Raw genomic sequence first — 20767 nt, 5'->3', positions numbered from 1 at the left:
AAAAAAGAATACAAGGAAATGCTGTTACACTTAAACACACATTAAATACATTTACTCATGTTTCCATATATACAAAAAATTAAAATTCAGTCTAAATCAAGTATCATTTATAAATTTCGTTTTTTTATTTTTTTTTTTTATTTATTAAATGCTATAAGATTTTTTGTAATTTATAAAACATACACACAACAAAAGACCGTATGATCCGTGATAATATTTAAATTCATTATATGTTTCAAGTTTTTTTCCCAGTATAAAATTATATCATAATGTCGAAACACCGTGAAATCTCAACAGAAAAAAGGCGAAATAATTAATCTTTTTTGTTTTTTAATCAGCGATAAAAAAAAAAACTAAATCATGCTCCTTATTCATTTCTATAACTAAACATAAATAGATAAATAAAAAAAACTCCTGCATTGTCCAGAACGAAAAAACCAAAGGTCATACAGATTTCATCAGAAAATATAAATAAAAGAAGCTAAAAAAACCCATATGGACGATTTCATTAGCAATAAAATAACGAGAAATTAAAACGCAGGTTTTTTTTTTTCATTCGAGACGAATGTATCATGGGATTCATCCAGAATTAATGAGACTGCAGGGGAGAGAGAGAGAGAGAGAGAGAGAGAGAGAGAGAGAGAGAGAGATTTATATTCGTGATTATTTTTTCAAGCCGGAGGAAAAATGTCATGGTGTCAGCAGGCTGTGCGATGCTGACATTCCCTTTTTTCTTGTTTCTTCACACACACACACACACACACGCACACACACACACACACACACACACACATATATATATATATATATATATACTATATATATACATATATATACATATATATATATATATATATATATATATATATGTGTGTGTGTGTGTGTGTGTGTGTGTGTGCGTGTGAGTGTGTGTGTGGTGTGTGTGTGTGTGTGTGTGTGTGTGTATTCGACAACAAAACAAGTGGAGTGATATTCAGATATTATATTATATAGTACATTATCTTACAGATTATTAATTAAAACGTCACAATTCAAGTAGCTGGTTCTTATCATTTCAACGTCCGTTGTGTCTGTCTGACCTTTGTAAAGGATATTATTTTAAACAATGTTTCACTGACAGAAGAAGATATTAAACTTGAAATGCAAAAAGAGAACAACAAAATTAAAACTAATTCAGCTTCTAAAACTCTAGGAGCCGTTTGCTGAGGCACCTAATACTGATTTCATACTTATTATTATTATTATTTTGGTAGAAGACCCTCTTTCAGGCAAATACTGTTAAAAAGGATGGCAGAATAAGCGAGTGATTTTATATATTGTTTTTTCTATTTTCCGTTACAATTCGCTTCTCAGGCTCAGCGATGTTTCTGAGTAACTGGCCAATATTCATATGGGAATTTTCAAAAAATTGTAAATGCTGAAGGAATCTTTTATTAGAACAGGAATATCAGGTCCAGGTCAAGCAGGGGTCGTCGTTAGTGCCGGTATTATCGGTAAGCGTAGTCAGTTCGGGCCAGGGTCGTCTTTGGTTTAAGGACTGGTGTTGGTGCTGGTATAGCTGGTATTACGTGACGTTTCGACCTTCTCGTAGGTCATCTTCGGACGAGTCGGTTGAAGAGACTGTAGCAAGAAAGTTTGCGAAACGGTATTTATAGCGGCACGGACCTAGAGTTGCATTCTCATTGGTCGGGGCGGGTCTTGGGCGAAGCCGTGGATCTCGCCTCGAAGGTCTCGGGGATTCTCTAGTGCGAGCGCCACAGTAGTGTGCCTGGGGATGAACGTCAGGAATTCCGTCTGTAGCAGGAATCGTATCATCCTGTGGGGCCTCCTGATTATCTGGCATCGTCGGGGGGTCGCTCGCTGCTCTCCGGCGGCGGTGGGAAGGAGAAACGTTTCTTGAGTGATATTTAAGTTTGGTTTTCTCCTTACCTATATGAAGGGTTCTAGGAGGCGCAGACGTCGGGGATCTGTTGTCTGATCTATTATTATGATATTAGGGATAATATCTTCATTTATCTCGTTTGTTATGAGCAGTCCTGGCGTGGTTGAATATGGCTCCTTCTTGGGGCGTGGCAGGAGATTCGCTTGGAGAAACGCATGGAGGTCATACCGACGTATTTGCTGAGGCATCCTCTGACGAGGCATGTGTAATGGTAGACCACACTCGTCTTCTTCAAGGGATCCTGCAGGGGCGCCGAATGATTGTTTCTCATCACTAGGCTGCTCGTCTCTTCTTCGTTTTATAATATATAATTATTTTAATATTTGTCTGGGTCTGGGTCGGCGGGGCTGACGTTTTCACGATGATCTTTTTGGGGGCTTGTTCGTCCTCCTTGTACCTCCGGTGGAAGTGCCCTTGTAAAAAAGCTTGATGGGCTCTGCAACGTCGGGGCGGGTTCCTGGTGGTACCAGGCATCCATACTTTTCCTTCATTGACTCATCAACAGCACGATTGGTGTGTCCGTTGTCGACGAGGACCTGGGCGGCGCGCTCCAACTCACTGCGTGTGTCATTCCAGGAGGAGCAGTGTGAGAGGGCCCTCCTGACGAAGGCGCTGATGGTGGAGCGCTTATACCTCTCAGGGCACTCACTCTCACCGTTCATGCACATTCCCAGGTTTGTTGGCTTCGTGTACACCCTCGTGCTGAATTCAGAATCTCGCTGTTCGACAAGGACGTCAAGGAAGGGGAGGCAGTGATCTTGGCAATGTTCAATCGTGAACGGGAGGCAGCTGTGGTCGTAGAATGCACGTCGCAGCTGCTCTATCTCATCCTGGGAGTCGGCGCAGACGAAGGTGTCATCAATGTAGCGCACGTACATCCTCGGTTTCCTGGAAATCTGGAAGACCCTCTCTTCGACGGTACCCATATAGAAATTGGCGAAAAGGAACCCAAGGGGAGATCCCATCGCCACGCCGTCGATCTGGGTGAACATATAGTTGCGGTGATGAGCAGCAAAAGGGGCCTTCTTAGTGCAGATTCCAGCAGGGATCGAAGGGCAGCTCTGGGATGTTTAAGGATGGAGTGTCGGGGTCCCTGTAAAACTCTGTCCAAAATCATTTGTATGGTCTCGTCAACGGGGAGATCTGTTAACCAAGCAGCTATAACTACAGTTTCGAAAAAAGAAAAAAATATATAATTAGCTTTAAGAACGACGTTTAATATAGGTAAAAGTACGGTAGGTAAAGTGACTGCAGTAGGCCTATGCACTAACTTCATGCTACCTTATTGCTGTAATATGTTGAAAATTAATGCTCATAGGCCTTACACACTATCGTGGGCCTTATAATACTATCTCACATTACAAAATAACTGCTTAGATATCCCGTCTCCCATTCGGTATAATCGAACCATTAACCAATGGGCTACTTTTAGATAAATTACGAACACGCGTTCTGGCAAGCAGAATCAAAGCAACTTCAAAGCCGGATTAGAGCAAGACCGTTTGAAAAATATTGGTTTTACAACAGCAGAGGTTATCAAGGGAGCGAGAGAGAAAATTATGTCCAACTGTCATGTAATATATTACCGCTATGTCTTATAATGAAAAATAAGAATGAAAAGTTTACTAAGTGTAAAGTGAAGTGGTGCTCAAGACTAGCCATTACACCGGTTGGAGTGACAAGAGTGGGAGACAGATTCATACATATGCAAAGCCATTATTCGGGTAGAATATTTTATTCCGTTCGTCTGTTCAGGAAATAACACACTTTCCCTCTTCCTCCAGCCCCCTCCCCACCCAAAACCCATCTCATACAACCCTTGGACGCATCCCAAGCCTGAGAGAGAGAGAGAGGAGAGAGAGGAGAGAGAGAGAGAGAGAGAGACTACACTCAATGTGCCTTACCTAGTTCATAAGAAACCTGTGCATACGGTCACTTTAGGACACCAAAACTATTTAAACAGCTCTAGTTACATTTGCAAAACGATTTAATCCCTATATATATATATATATATATATATATATATATATATTATATATATATATATATATATATATATATATATATATATATATATATATATATATATATATATATATATATATATATATTTTATAAAATTCCAAATCCAAAACAAAAAGACTGCTCTACAACCGAATGACAGAATCTTCGTGAGGAACCTAATCCTGTCAAGCACGGAGACAAGCCGACATGCAGTAAGTCTAATGACAACGATATCTTTGTTAAAGCATTATTTCTTAGTATGCCGTTTCATTACAAAGGCAAAATAGAAAGATAAAAATTACAATGAGGCGTTGTGTTATTGTTTACTTATCACTCATTCAGTGATGATAATAATTACTGAAAAAAGATAGTAATAATTACTGAAATGAAGTGACATTGGTATGATATAAAGCCGCAACATAAAAATGCCAATAGTACTATTTGCCAAGATTCACTCACAGTTTAATTTTTGACATAATGACCAAACGGGTGTAATTTTTATCATTATTATACATGAATAAAAATCAATATGCATTAATCAAGCACAGTACACGAACACATACGAGTACTTTACGGGCAGAAGCCTTAGTACGATGTTCTAAAAAAAATGTATACCTACTATATAGCATTCAAGGTACGATGAAGACTAATAATGACAATAATGATTATCATGTTATGATGAACGATGAACTGAAATAGTGAGATGATTGTGGAGATAAATAAAACAGGGAAAGGGAAGGCGAAATCTGATAATAATTAATCATTAAACGACAATTCCCCATATTGCTCCACTTTCGAAGCTCGAATAAATGGATTATTTCCCTACTATGTAAGTTATGCAACGGAAGTTTTCAGAGAGAGAGAGAGAGAGAGAGAGAGAGAGAGAGAGAGAGAGAGAGAGAGAGATTAGGGCTGGGAGTTATATATAATTAATCATTAAACAACAGTTCGTCATAATGCTTCACGTACAAAGCACGAATAAAATTATTATTCTTCTAAGAAACGTAAATTATATCGATACTTAGAGGAGATACATCGCGAAAGAGAGAGAGAGAGAGAGAGAGAGAGAGAGAGAGAGAGAGAGAGAGAGAGAGAGAGAGAGAGAGAGAATAATGCGGACAGCAGAATTATATACGTACAAGAAATTAAACGCCAAAATTAACCACTCGTCAATATTGGTGACAGTCGACAGGGGTTACACAGTTAAATACGTAGTAGATCTAAAGTCCTTAGCTCGAGCCAAACTCCGCCCACATCCCAAGCGCGGTTTTAAATAACCGTAAACAATTTAATTAACCAAAACGAAGTTCGTCTCCTGAACCCGAGATTCAATAAAAAAAAATGATGAATAATAATTTAAGATGGGTTTGAAGAGTCGGAGAAGGTACTCCCTAAACCCCCACCCGAGAAGAATCCCCCTTCCCCTTCACCCCCCTCCCCCCAGGTGACGTTACGGCACCATAAGACCATAAGCTGGATTTAAAAGACCATTCTCAGCTAACATGTCAATCAGTGAGTGCGTGCACGTCCGGTACGCGTTTTCAAGCGCTTATTTCGGGATTTTCTCGTCGTGTTGGCCTTGCGTGAGTAATATTTATCAATATTCATTATAATTTATAAGCATTATGTTATGTATGACTTATTTTGGTAGTGTACTTGTACTAGGCTGAAAACCCTTGCGTGGTCGCCATGTAGTTATACCTAACATAGGCTTAAACTGAACCGGTTAGATGCGTTTTATTTAAATTGAAATTTCGCGTGTAGAATTATTTGTGGTTGAAGTAGTATAGCCTTATGCCAACCGAGGTTCCTGATCCGTGGGCAGCCCAAATTCTCGAAAGGAACAAAGTAGTTTAGACTAATATAAAGTTTGTTGTAAACTGTAGGCTAAAACCGGAAGTCAGAGAGAGATATATTACTATTATTATAATATGTAAAATATAGGTATTACCTTTCAGGTAATACCTATATTTTATAGGTACAGCTCTCCCTAACAACCAATCAAACTACAATATGTAAGTAGTTCATCCCCCACCACAACCAATCACACTGCAACTTACAGCTCCTCCCCACATAACCCTTCACACTACAGCATGCAACTCCTCCCCCACCATAGACACTCACACTACAACTTGCAACTCCTCCTCCACAACTATTCACGCTACAGCATGCAACTCCTCCCCCACCACAACCATTCACGCTACGAGATGCAACTCCTCCCCACCACAACCATTGACACTACTACAGCAAACCGCTCATCCCCACACACAACCATTCACTCTACAATATACAGTATTTCCCCAACACAACTGTTCACACTACACCTTACAACTCTACCCCCCTCACAACCGTTCACATTACAACATACAGGTCTCCCTAACAGTCATTCAAACGTCCACAACCATTCACGCTACAAACTTGTAACTCTTCCCCCACCACAAACAGCCACACTACTACAACATACAGCCCCTACAGTCATTCACAATACAACATACACCACCTACAGCACCACAATCATAAACACTTCAAGATACAGCCCCCCTCCCCCCTCCCTGTAATCATTCATACTACAAAATACATTTCCATCTGCAATCCATCACATTACACAAACATATATATAATATATATATATAATATATATATATATAATTATAATATAATTATTATAAATGTGTGTGTGTGTTTATATATATATATATATATATATATATATATATATATATATATATATATTTTTTTTATTTATGGTGTTTTTTATATATACATATATATATATATATATATTATATATATATTATTATTTAAATATAATATTATATATTTTTTTTTAGTGGTGTTTTATATTTTTTAATCTATATATATATATACATATATATATTATATATATATATATATATAATATTCATTAGTTAAATGTGTAAACTATTGTCATTTCATCAATTGTCAAAGTCTCAAGAAACAAGCATTGATAAGCATTATGGGTGTATAGTTAAAAGTAAAAAAATTACATTAATTAGATTTTATGGGGTATTTATAAAAAGACATTCATATTTGTTAGTGGCTGTTAAGAAGGCTGTATGAAGTATTGGTATGTCCAGAGCAAAGTCATTAGGGTACTGAATAACCTAGCCTAGTTTATGTAACCTCAGTGTTTTATGTAATGTAAATGGCTGTTCATAGATCTATGTGAACTGAGGATATTCCCAGGCTGAGGTCATGGTTATAGTGAATAACCTAACCTAGGCTATCTCTAGCTTACCCCCAAATCCTAGCCTAACCTTATCTAGGTTTCTCAAAGATAAAATTAATTGTGTAGAACCCAAAGAATTAAGGATTATACATGTGGTTGATACATATTTTTTTATGATAATTTTGTATTAAACACCAAAGAGTGTATCTCAAGAACTTCATTATAGCGTACCTTAGCCAAAGTGCTGTACATGGTGATAATCAAATAACTCATGAAACAAGAAATTTTTTTCTCTCTCTCAATAAATAAATACATAAATATATATACCATTTATTGAGATAGAGTGAGGGAGATAGAAAAAATTTCTTGTTTAATGAGATTTTGTTGATCCTCACCGGCATGTACAGTACTTTTGCTAGGCTAGGATATAATGAAGTTCTTGAGATACACTCTTTGGTGTTTAATACAAACTTATAAAAAAAAAAAAATATGTATAGACCACATGTATATATGTAATCCTTAGCTCTTTGGATTCTACACAATTAATTTTATCTTTGAATAACCTTGATAAGGTTAGGCTAGGATTTAAAGATAAGCTAGAGATAACCTAGGTTAGGTTTTTCACTACAATCATGTCCTCAGCCTGGAAATACCCTCAGTTCACATAGACCTATTAACGGCCATTTACATTACATAAAACGCAGAGGTTGCATAACCTAGGCTGGGTTATTCATTACACCAATGACCTTGCTCTAGACATACCAATACTTCATACAGTCTTATTAACAGCCACTAACATAATATATATATATATATATATATATATATATATATATATATATATATATATATATTATATATATATATATATATATATATATATGTGTGTGTGTGTGTGTGTGTGTGTGGTGTGTGTGTGTGTGTGTGTGTGTGTGTGTTTGTGTGGTCTTTTCAAAAATGCCAAATATAATCTAATAAGTGCCATTTTACTACTTTTAACTATTCAAACAAAATACTCACCAATGCTTGTTTCCTTAGACTTTGACTTGTATAACTAGTGAATGTAATATATATATATATATATATATATATATATATATATATATATATATATATATATATATATATGTATGTATGTGTGTGTTTAATGTATTGTTGGAATATGGATAAAGTAATAAAATTATTTATGAAGATTGGTTATGGTATTTAAAACATCCTTGGGACGGTACATTTCAGTGTTTAGTAACTAACTCTATATATATATATATATATATATATATATATATATATATATATATCCTTATATATATATACATACATATATATGCATACATACATACATTCATACATATACACACACAAACATATATAATTAGATATTAAACACTGAAATGTACAGTCCAAGGATGTTTTAAATACCATACACAAAAAATTCATAAATAATTCTATCACTTTGTCCATATTCCAATAATACAATTCAACCATTACTCCCTGATAAATTTATCTTTATTGAGTTGACAGTTGTTAAACATTTAGGTAAAGAATGGAGCTGTATCCTTCAATTTTAGTTTGTGAAATAAATTCACGAATACAATGGCTTGTATTTTCCTTAATATTGGTAAAACAAAATTACACTGATGTATTAAAACTAATACTGATAAGGTTAGACTTTATTTTGGGGTTACCCCAGCATGGGATAGAATGAGCCTATTGGATTTTGGCCAAAAAGAATGAAAACTGTTGTAGCTAGGGGCCTTAGGAAGGGAAGCTGCAAAGAACATTAAATAATGTCTACAGTGCACCGCATAAGGTGCAGCATAAGGTGCACTGACGACCCTACCCTGCAGTAGGGGAGTGTACCTTAGGGCAAGCATTTTGAGCCAAAATATCCGTTGGACCTCGACAATTTAGCAATATATTACTGTATATTTACAATTAAGCAATAGATTACTGCATGTTTAAGTCCTGAAAGTCGTCATTTATGTGCATTTATACATAGTAATCAATCTTTTGAAGTAATTCCATTTTAATCGGAATTATGAATAGTCTTTATTAAACATAAACGCCAAAATATTTCGGTCGAGGTCGTTATCGTTACAGCTTAGCCTACCAGTTAAGTTGTTGACTTATATAATGCATACATAACATATGTAAATTACATATATATGATGAATATTGTTCATAATAGCGATAATAACACATCACGAGCAGACTAACCTGAAAAGATGAATAGTAAAGAGTTTATTTGAAATAATATTGCACAGCAAGTATGCAGCTAGATTGCCCTGTTTTTTTTACACATTTTGAATTACTGTGAACTTTGCAATGTTCGCTCGAATAAATATGGTAAATCCACCTTTATTATTAATAATAATACTTACTACAGTAATTCAAGCTATTTTGTTTTTAATATGCTACACTTTTCCATACGAACATGTAAAGTTACACGGTGCATGAATAATAAAACATTCATGGAAATATTATGAACAACACGTCATAACAGAGTTTCGAAATATACTAGATAGTGTAAACTGATACGCAATTCTACTTCACGTGAATTAATATGATTTATAGAATACTGAACAGGTTTTATTTTTTACTTTAATATAAAAATCACTGTGCAGTCAAGCGCTGTACTGTACGTTGGGCGTACATCGTTTATTGTACGTACTTCGTTTAATGATGAACTAATGGCTATCTGAATGTATTGTTTATACGTAACTGTAGTTTAATATCTACACAATTATAGTTATACGTTGTTGTACTCTTTTACTCCCTCTGTCAGTTTTTGAGTAATATTTGTGTTTTGAAGGAAATAATATTGTGCTTTTTATTATGATAGGCCTGCCGTTCAGAGCTAGTTTATTTCTCTTTACAATTCTGTGTAATTATATTTATCTCGTGCTTCTGTTAATTATTTTCTGATAACTTAGGAGACTTCGTTAGACTAATAATTTAGACTACAGGATTGTTATGCTTATATGCTTATCAGGCGATGGTTATAGCGATCAGTACTGTATTAATTTGAATGTAGGCCTAATGATGCTGTCTTTTTCAGGGTGACTTGCAAAACTTAGCAAAATACTTGCCAAAAACTTGTCAAAAGGCTTGAGTTTCCTTCTGTGAAGATAGGTGAGTAACCTGTGCTTTAGACATTTGCTTTGTGTTCAGAATCTGTTCTTTTTTAATAATTTTAAATGTGTTAAAGTTTGTTAGGTAGCTTGTAGAATCGCGTAGGGACAACTGTTTTGATGTTGGTGTAACTGTAGTCTAAGATGTATTATTCGCTGACTTTTGTTTATAACTATATGCATTATTGGTGGTTTTGTGATTTACGTATAAACTTATTTGGTATTTATTAAAATGGGAGTTATTTCAAGGAATGGGTTACTTCTGTTTACAAGTATTATGGATTAAATTAGGCCAGGAACCCTTCCATCATTGAAAAGTCACTTCTCAAATTAATAGGTAAGGCGAGGAACTAGATGAAAATATCTTATTATTTTTTATTTGTTTATATTTTGCATTTTATGCACGTAATCGCATATATAACTTTTGAAATGCCAGATGAAGGCCAGTAAACATATAGAGATATTTTCATGTATAAGTAGGCCTAAGAGACTAGGATGTAAATACCTCTAGGCCTATATATGACTGGAAAGGAGAAACAGCAGACTTCCGAAAGTGGAACCATCTAAGAGATTCCCAAATTTTTTTTAAGGCTTGACCTGAGAGATTGGGAGGTAAACTCTTGGTATTGTTCATTACAGAATTCATCTTAGAGTTTTTTTATGCATTACGTTTATACCTTGGGCTCATTCACTGATATTGCAAATGCATACGTATTAGGTATGGAAGGCTTTTGAATGAACAGTCTTATGTTCTAGCTATAGCTATCTTGAGATAATGTGTAAAAATTAAATGTTCACATATAGGCCTATATATAATATTTTTAGGCTTATGTATGATATTTTTATCTTCCGCGACTTAGTTTAAAGGACAAAGTAATTTCATAACATTTACAATTTAAATATTACCTAACTGCAAGATTTGATCATGATTTAAGTCAAATGGGAAGAGGAAAATTACTTAAATTATATAAAATTGATATTCATTTAATTTCTCTTTTAACAGGTCGACCTTATCTTCAAAGGCAGGTGTTTTATACTGTGGGGCTGTTGGAGTCTCTCTCTCTCTCTCTCTCTCTCTCTCTCTCTCTCTCTCTCTCTCTCTCTCTCTCTCTCTCTCTCTCTCTCTCTATAACGTTTTAAAGTTACACCATTCATCAAATTCCATACAATTAGCAAAATTTTTATTTCTCAGGAATAAGTAAAAGGCGAAAACAATGGTTTGTTGAAACCTAATGGTGCAATAAGGGTGTTATTTTCGATAGTTTGGTGGGATATGCAGATGAGAACTTGTTTATTTCTGGTGCATTGTGTTTCAAATTGGTTTATACAATTGTTTTATATGAATGTCTGGGATTGAACTGGTCACGCGACATTTTATAGTTGATATGAAAGTTTGGGATTGAGCTGTTCAAATTTAATTGTTGTTCATATGAATATTTAACATTGTGTTTGATATCCATTGCTTGCTTTGTAATATACTCCAACAGCGCACTGTATAAAACATAGGTTATCCAGAACAGTGTAAAATTTCAGTTTAATTTGTTTTCTGCTTATGAACCAGATTCAATGGAAAATAATCTCCTTGTTTGCCCCAATTAATCATAATGGCGATTTCTTTTTAATAACTGTGGACCTTCATGTTTGGTTAAAATTCAAGCATTCTGAATTCATTTTATCAGCCGTCCATTCTGTATAATGCTTTTTGAAGATTTAAGGTAAATAAATGGTTAATTAAATTACAAGTTCAGATTTCATGTTTTTGAGTCCCTTGCTTTCTTTTATTTATCAAGTATATAATTATATCTTTCCACTTATCAATCAGTAATAGTTTTACCTACTGCAACGACCAATTGGGTGCTTTAATTAATAGATAAAATGTAACTAATATTGTAATGCTTGGTATTTATACATATTTCAAAAATTACTTAAATACTTGTAATTGTGCATTTTGTTTTGAAAAATGTACTGCACAAAAGCAATTGTGTTATCTTAGTTGTAGTAAATGACTGATATATAAACTTTTGTAATATCTATCATGAGTTATGAAAACTGTATTTCTATGTAGTTTTAACCAAAATTAAAACTTTCTCTTAAGCAGTCTTTCTCTAATTACGGATGTTTCTTTGAAATAAATTGAAATTCGAGTAGTTGCCAGTTTCCACAAACTCATGCTGATAATTGTAATAAAAATTGTATTTCACCTTGAAAATGCTAGAAATACTTTTTATATGACATTTCTTGAGCTACTTAAAATCGTTCTGGGTAACCTACAATCTTCAGTATCATCGATAAGGGTCCATAAAGGTATGGATATTTCATTTTTTATCACTGACTTGATTTACGAGGAAAGTTTGACGTCAGATTAGACAAGATAAATAAAAAAATCCATCATGATATCAAAATGAGCTTGGTGACTCTTCAATGAGTTTGTATTGAGTTCATATTACGATAAGCTTGTTCGTCCTAACATTGAAAGTCAGTTGCAAAAATGTAAATTGATATTTTTAAAAAAGTTGGCAGTGCAGATACGACACAGTTGAGTGATAACACGAGATTTGCCCAGGATGGAAATGACCTCTTCGAGGTTAATGAAACAAAGTTAAGTATGAGAAAACAACCTCACTTGTTCCTTTGTTTTGTATATTTGCTATAATAGTTAAACCAGACTTAAGCACTAAAGTTAAGTAAAGTATGAAAAATTGCACTGGTTCATTTATGTTGTGAATTTGCTATGATAGTTAATCAGATTTAAGCATTTGAATAAGTAAAAGATACTTCAAGCATATAGTTATAAAAGCTCTATCAATTGCCTTTCCGACAGGTGTTTCACGAAAGATAATTTAAGCAAATATAATGAATAGCTTTCTCAATTACCTCTTCGATACATGTGCAATAGAAGATGTGTTAAGCAAATGGGATAACAGGTATTAATAACATTTTTGACAGGTATGATTGCTCAGTGCTTGTGTGCATCATTTTCCTGTCTTCTGAGGACTCAAGCGTGACGACTGGCACCAACGATACTTATTTAAATTATTAGGTTAGTAAACTAAAACGTTTTTGGTCTTAAAGGCCAATTTAATTCCTGGTTGCCAAGTGCTTTTTTATGTGGACGTGTTACAAGCTCAAGCTTGTAGGTTTAGTTTTTCAGTTTGTAAGTATGTTTCTCTCTCTCTCTCTCTCTCTCTCTCTCTCTCTCTCTCTCTCTCTCTCTCACACACACAAAAACGGTACCTACCGGTAACCATAACTGCCATAAATTCCACCAGTTGCTGCTGGTATTTTTTGTGGGGTGGAGGGGGGGGTGTTACACAGTTTCAACATGTCTTTGCCTTTTTTATATTATAAAGTCTGTTCGGGATATGGAGGAATAGTTTTTGCCAAATAAATTCCCGTGATATTTATGTTTACCGGGCAGTATTTTTTTAATAATATTGAGTAGTCAAAATCTACACGTTTTGTTGCTTCTTGGTTGGTTGGTACACAATTTCAATCTGACCTTTTTGTAATTTTATTGAGGTCTGATGTGGAAATGGAGGAATAGCATTTAATACAGTAATTTCTGTTGTTGTTCTGTTCAGTAAACTGAGTTTTTTTCATTTTGTAGGACACAGAGTTGTCAAAATCTGCGATATTTGCTGTTTCTTGGTTGGTCTCTCTCTCTGCTCTGAAACTCACCTTGTTGGCCCCATCTGATGTGCTCCCAAAGTAGTTGTTGTTTTTTTTTCTAGGTGCTAAACTCAGGGTAAATACTAGATCTTGCCACCACTTGTGACAACGAAAGGTGGGATCTCTAAGGGCGAGATCAACATAAATCTTATTTTGCCCATTGCATTGATTAAGAAATGAGAAATCTATGACGTCACGTGACCTAATCCCAAGACGTCAAGTGAAGTGTTGTATTAGGGGCACAATAAAACTGTAATGGAAAGATTCGAAAAATGACGAGACTTGTAATTTAAACGTATCTCTGAACACATTTTAGCTTTCCATAAAGACACATGAGTGTTAACCAAAGAATGCAAATGAAAGTAATCATTATTATTTCTAAAAAAATATTGCTTATTGTATCCCTTGGTAGCTTAACTGTCCATATTTTATAGGATAGGTTAGTTGGGCTAGTTGTGTACCTTAATTAAGATGTGGATATTTATGGTGGGGAATATCTTTGGATGTAAATATACTGCGAATAAAAATATATATATATATATATATATATATTATATATATATATATATATATATATATATATATATTAGGTTTAAATGTATCTATTAAAAGTCGCGTATGTACCTATTAAAAGTCGCTTGCTAACTGCTTAATTTTGGACAAACCCACCTTTTCAAAAACCCGACCTTAAAGAGGTTTTTTTTCTCCTCTCTCTCTCTCTCTCTCTCTCTCCTCTCTCCAAGGAATTCCACGTCAATTTTAAGAGTCGTTTACTTGCGTTTTATCCTTTAAGGAATGTAATTACATTGTCACTGAGAGAAAAATTTCGAATTTGGCGTAGATCTTATTCTCTAAAAAAGATGTTTGCTTGATTATATTTTTGCTAATATGTGCAATTCTATCTAATGCCTGAAGCAGAATATTCATTTTTTTTAGTTTGCTAAAGGAGAAATATTAAAAAAACCGAATAAGTGGGTTCTTTTTCCTTTAATTGCTTAAAAGGTAGACTCTTTCTCTGCATCCCTGAAATCTCACAACCAGTTATCTTCAAAAGGGAAGAGGGGAAACTTTTGCTTGCTTGCTTGCAGTCTGTGTGTGTGTGTGTGTGTGCATGTGTTTGAGAGAAAGACTGTGCAAATGTATAGCCTCACCGTCCTCGCCTAGGCTGTTAATAATTATATATATATATATATATATATATATATATATATATATATATATATATATATATATATATATATATATAATACATAATATCGTCTCCCTTCTTCTTCATACAACCTCATCCATCCCAGATGTTTATGATCGTCAGGTGATATTCCCCTCTGAATAAAGTAAAGGTGCGGAAACGAGATCCATTTATATATTTCACGGCGGGTAATGGGCTCACAGACGAGTGATAATGCATGGCTTGAGATGACGGCTGCTGTGAAATTGTTTGCGTCATGTTTTGCGAAAGTTAAACCTATTTCGTAGCTAATTCATCCTTATCTTTAATGTTATTGCTCATTGCTGTCGTTATGTTATCGGAGTTGGTGTAATTCCTTCAGTAATTCAGGCGTTATTGGACGAACATATTCCTTTATATAGTTTTATCTTCCTGACAAATAACTCTTCAGTTATACGAGGGTGAAACAGTCCTGTATACATATCAGCTTTAAATTTAATTTGTCGCGAGTGGTATTAGTTATAATTCTTGCACAATAACGCGTGCGCAATAATAAATGGAAATATCTCTGTACAGTAAATGACAATAATTTTACGTAGCTTGATACCGATATTGCGATGATATCGTAAAATGAATTGACTTGAAGGGTGCTCTCTCTCTCTCTCTCTCTCTCTCTCTCTCTCTCTCTCTCTCTCTCTCTCTCTCTCTCTCTCTCTCTCTCTCAGTTCTACTAAATCACATTTACCTACGTATGCCAGTTGTCTCGTAATTTTGGTTTTATGAGATCGTTTGAGATGTTTAAAACTTGGGTAAAACCTATATAGAGTAATTATTGTTGTGTTTCATATTTTATCAGTAGTATTTTGAAGGGTATTGATCCTATCAAACTTTGTCCTTAGGATAGCAACTCGTATTTTGGTATATAGAAATTGATACTTGTTGAATATGCATTGCAATTCTCTTCCGTTAATGACTGAAAGTATTTTAATCAAAGTAAATCCTTTTTCCTCTCTTAATCACTTAATGGATTTTGATTTTCGCTTGTAATTTAATGTCGAGTTTGTAACTAAATTAATTTAGTCTCTTAGATCCAGCTAATTAGCGTAAAAGGCTTCATCTAATGAATGCATTCAGTCAAACTTGCCAGTCAAGTAATTTGCATAATCCCCAAGTCTTTGTATACCGAATTTGACAGTTTTTGCTCCATCGGGCTCCTCTCCACCTTTTGCAGAAGTAGGTCACTGGGTCACTGAACTGTGGCCATCGACCGTCATGTTGTCTCGGAGTTTACGCTGAATTTGGGTAATTTTCTGTTAATTATTTAATACCGCTTGATACGTCCAGTTTGCCTGGTTGCGTTCACTTCGTCATTCTTGCATCGCATTTCAAGTTGTCGTCTGTTGGTCACATGATTGTGGTTGTAACCAATATTGATTTTTGTTTCGTTTTCATTCATTGCCTGCTTGCTTGTAAGTGGTATGCGCTTCCATTGTTCTTTTGCTTTTCTTTGCATTCCATTGATTACTTATTGCATTGTGATAGCTGAAGAAACCTGTAAGTGCTTCCATTTTGGTAATTTAGAATTAGGTACATACTTACGATTTTACTATATAGTTTCCTCAGGTTATAATGAACTTCATATTCATACTTAAGAAGCATAATGTCCGTTGAACATAGCTTAAGATAATAATTAAGGTATTTAAGCTAATTCAGTCTAAACACTGCCAATTTGCCTACGTTACTGTCAGTGTGTGTCTCTGTGTCTCGTAGCTATCTAGACATTAAGGAATTTCCTATTTGTCGAAAAAGTAGGACATTGTACATAATGAAAAGATAATATCCAGCTGATTCAATGTCAAATTGTTTGTCTTACTTGTCCTTGCAGTTGATACATTACTGTAAGCAGAAAATGTGTACCAGTTTAACTACTTCGTACACACAACAGAAGCTCGTCAAATACACACCGAATCCCTTCTCCCACTCATACAAATAGCACTATCACCTGTGCCTCTCTCTCTCTCTCATCTCGTCTCGAGGTCAATCTCGTCTCCACTGATCTCTCCTCCCCTCTCTCCTCCTCTCTCTCCCTCTTCCCTCATCCTCTCCTCTCTCTCTTCTCTCTTCTCTTCTCTCTTCTTCTCTCTCTCCTTCTCTTCTCTCGTCCTCTTCTCTCGGCTCGTCCCTCTCTCGCCGCTCCAAGAGTCCTCACTCCTCTCACTCTCCTCTCCTCTTCCTCCCTCTCTCGCTCTCTCGCGCTCTCTTCTTGCTTCTCTCGCCTCTCTCTCTCTCTCTCCGACTCTCCCCTCTCTCTCCTCTCTATCTCTCTCGCTCTCTCATGCAAACTGCGACATCACGTATGAACCTTGAAATGTGCTCCGCTCTCTCTCTCTATCTCTCTCTCTCTCTCTCTCTCTCTCTGCCACTGCGACATCACGGTATCCTTGAATGTGCTCTCTCTCTCTCTCTCCTCTCTCTCTCTCTCTCTCTCTCTCTCTCTCTCTGTTTATTCAAAATCGTAAAGATTCAGATTTCCTTATCCACTATCGAAAGGTTATAAGTATATTCATATGTATTCTTCTGCCATAAACCCACATTACTAAAAATTGTGCTCTGATCTCCGGGGGAAGCATAGAGTCCGTGGGGTCGTTCACTCGGTTCATTTAATCATTTTTTTGAAATCCGTTTTATTCCTCGATGGAAATGTGTTTAAAACGTTGCTATAAACATTTTCTCCTGGTGTTTTATTCTCTCTCTCTCTCTCTCTCTCTCTCTCTCTCTCCTCTCTCTCTCTCATCTCTCTACAGCACACACACACACACACACACACACACACACATCTCTCTCTCTCTCTCTCTCTCTCCATCTCTCAATCCTCATTCTCTCTCTCTCTCTCTCTCTCAACATACACACAACACACACAAAACAACAACACACACATCTCTCTCTCTCTCTCTCTCTCACACACACACTAAACACACCAACACTACACACACACACACACACACACACACACACCACATCTCTCTCTCTCTCTCTCTCTCTCTCTCTCTCTCTCTCTCTCACACACACACACACACACACACACAAATTGTTGTTAAAGATTAATACACCTTAGTGTAATAGTGTCATGACGAAGAGGTCTATTTGAGTTTTGTTGTAGATAAAATCATTTTTCGTATTTATAATATTGAATTTCTTGGATGTACTTATCAGTAAATAAGCATTTAACAATAAATTATTGAAGGCCTTTCATAGACTGGCTGGTTTATTAATAATTTGGTATTTATCAATAAATTGGTAAAGTTTTTTTCATGAATTGGCATGTTTATCAATAAATTGATATTACCAAAAAATTAATAAAGTTTTTTTATGGGCTGCCTTATTTATTAATAAATATATATTTCACAATATGTTAGTAAAGATTTGTCATGGATTGGCCTATTTATCTATAAATTATTAAAGGCATTTCATAGAATGCCTTATTTATCGATACATTAATATTTATTAATACATTTAGTATAGGATTTTCATAGACTGGCTTACAGTTATAACGTGGTTTATATCCAATTTGTCATGATTCTAATACCTGAGGTTAGGTTAGGTTAGCTTAAGATATGCCGTCTTTATAAAATCTGTTGATCGTTGAAAGATGTAGTCTTGATGGAGAAAAGCATGAGGCTAGCAACTTCATCCCATTTTCATCCCAGAAAAGTATAGATTTTGGAAAATGGAGAAATAAATCCGCTAGTTGAAGAAGGCTTTTTCCACGTTCTTCTGGTGACAAAAGGAATAAATAGAAGAATAAAAGAAACTGTAAATTCATAAAACCTCATTTGAATTTTTTAGAAAAAATATGGATTTTGGAAAACGAAGAAATGCAATTGTTAGTTAAATTAGACCTTTTTACTCGGCTCTTATAATACCAAACACAAATATACAAAAATAATAATAAAACTGGGAAAGCATTATTATTTAAGTCGAAAGACCTGATTTGAATCTGAAGTGGTCTGAATTAATTCAGTAGAAACCCTTTGCAAATGGCGATGCATATTCCATACTTTATTTGCATAATGGAAACAATCTCTCTCTCTCTCTCTCTCTTCCCCATAAGGACCAGTTCCTGCTCCTCCTGCTCCTCCTCCTCCTGTCCCTGCTACTGCTCCTACTCATGCTCCTGCTACTCCACGCTGACTTCCTCGCCCTCTTATTCCTCTTGCTGCTCCAGCTCTGGGTCTTGCTCCTCCTCCTAATCCACTTGCTCTCCTGCTCCTGCTCCTACTCCACTTGCTGCTGGTGCTGCCCCTTCTCCTGCCCTGTCTCCTGCCGGTCTCATGCCCATCCTCAAGCCCTTCTTTCTACCCCTCCTTTTACCTTGTCCCCTGCCCATCTCCTGCCCCTTCTCCTACCCTGTTTCCTGCCTCATCTCCTGCCTCCACCTCCTTCCCCGTTCCGTGGCCCGTCCCATGCCCCATCTCCTGCCCCTCCTCCTGCCCTTCCTCCTGCCTCATTTACCCGTCCTCCTGCACCTCCTCCTGCCCGCATCTCCTGCCTCATCTCCTGCCTTTCCTCCTGCGCCTCTCCTGCCCTCCTCTCACCCCTCCTCCTGCCTCATCTCCTTCCCTTCCTCCTGTCTCATCTCCTGCCCCTCCCACTACCTCATCTCCTACCCGTTCCGTGGCCCGTCTCCTGCCTTATCTCCTGCCCTTCCTCCTGCACCTCCTCCTGCCCCTCCTCTCACCCCTCCTCCTGCCTCATCTCCTCCCCTTCCTCCTGCCTCATCTCCTGCCCCTCCTCCTGCTTCATCTCCTGCTTCCACCTCCTTCCCCGTTCCGTGGCCCGTCCCATTCCCCATCTCCTGCCCCCATCTCCTGCCCTTCCTCCTGCTCCCCATCTCTCTGCCCCCATCTCCTGCCTCATCTCCTGCCTTTCCTCCTGCCCCTCCTCTCACCCCCCCTCCTCCTGCCTCATCTCCTCCCCCTTCCTCCTGCCCTCATCTCCTGCCCTCCCCTACCTCATCTCCTACCCGTTCCGTGGCCCGTCTCCTGCCTTATCTCCTGCCCTTCCTCCTGCACCACCTCCTGCCCCTCCTCTCACCCCTCCTCCTGCCTCATCTCCTGCCCTAACTCTTGCTTCATCTTCTCCCCTTCCTCCTGCCTTATCTTCTACCCTTCCTTCTGCACCTCCTCCCTCCCCGTTCTTTGGCCCGTCTACTGGCCCTTTTCCGGCCCCTCCTCCTATCCCTTCTCCTACCGAGTCTCCTGCCCTGTCTCCCTCCTTCCCCTCTCCCTCCCCTCCTCCTCCTCCTCCTCCTCCTCCTCCTCCTCCTCCTTGAGGATGTACTGCAAAGAACTCAGTAATTACACATCCCTTTAAGCTCTTCCCAGATTCAGCTCTCTCTCTTTTTTTCTTTTTTTTTTATGTAATATTCTGAATGACGGGAAACAGATTGTTTATTTTGTCTGGGAATTAGCTTGGTTTAGGAATTAGCTTGATTTAGGCATTATCTTGATTTATGGATTAGCTTGATTTAGGAATTAGCTTGACTTAAGAATTAGCTTGGTTTAGGAATTAGATTGATTTAGGCATTATCATGATGCAGGAATTAGCTTGGTTTAGGAATTAGCTTTATATAGACATTATTTTGATTTAGGAATTACTTACGA

The 20767-nt window shown here is 36.6% G+C and overlaps 1 protein-coding gene and 1 long non-coding RNA gene across 2 annotated transcripts; both read left to right on the top strand.

The window, feature by feature from the left end:
- Positions 1–5423: 5423 nt before the first annotated feature.
- Positions 5424–13308, top strand: LOC135207162 (uncharacterized). The gene is made up of 3 exons (XR_010312908.1): positions 5424–5529; positions 10195–10268; positions 13214–13308. It is a non-coding gene; the product is annotated as an uncharacterized LOC135207162 (long non-coding RNA).
- Positions 13309–19567: 6259 nt separating this feature from the next.
- Positions 19568–20227, top strand: LOC135207430 (uncharacterized). Its single transcript, XM_064239156.1, has one exon. It carries the CDS (start codon positions 19568–19570, stop codon positions 20225–20227), a length of 660 nt encoding a protein of 219 aa, XP_064095226.1.
- The last annotated feature ends 540 nt before the right edge of the window (positions 20228–20767 follow it).

This window comes from Macrobrachium nipponense, chromosome 32, assembly GCF_015104395.2.
Source record: "Macrobrachium nipponense isolate FS-2020 chromosome 32, ASM1510439v2, whole genome shotgun sequence".
In the NCBI taxonomy this organism is placed as follows: domain Eukaryota; kingdom Metazoa; phylum Arthropoda; class Malacostraca; order Decapoda; family Palaemonidae; genus Macrobrachium; species Macrobrachium nipponense.
This window is presented reverse-complemented; position numbering and strand designations above follow the sequence as displayed.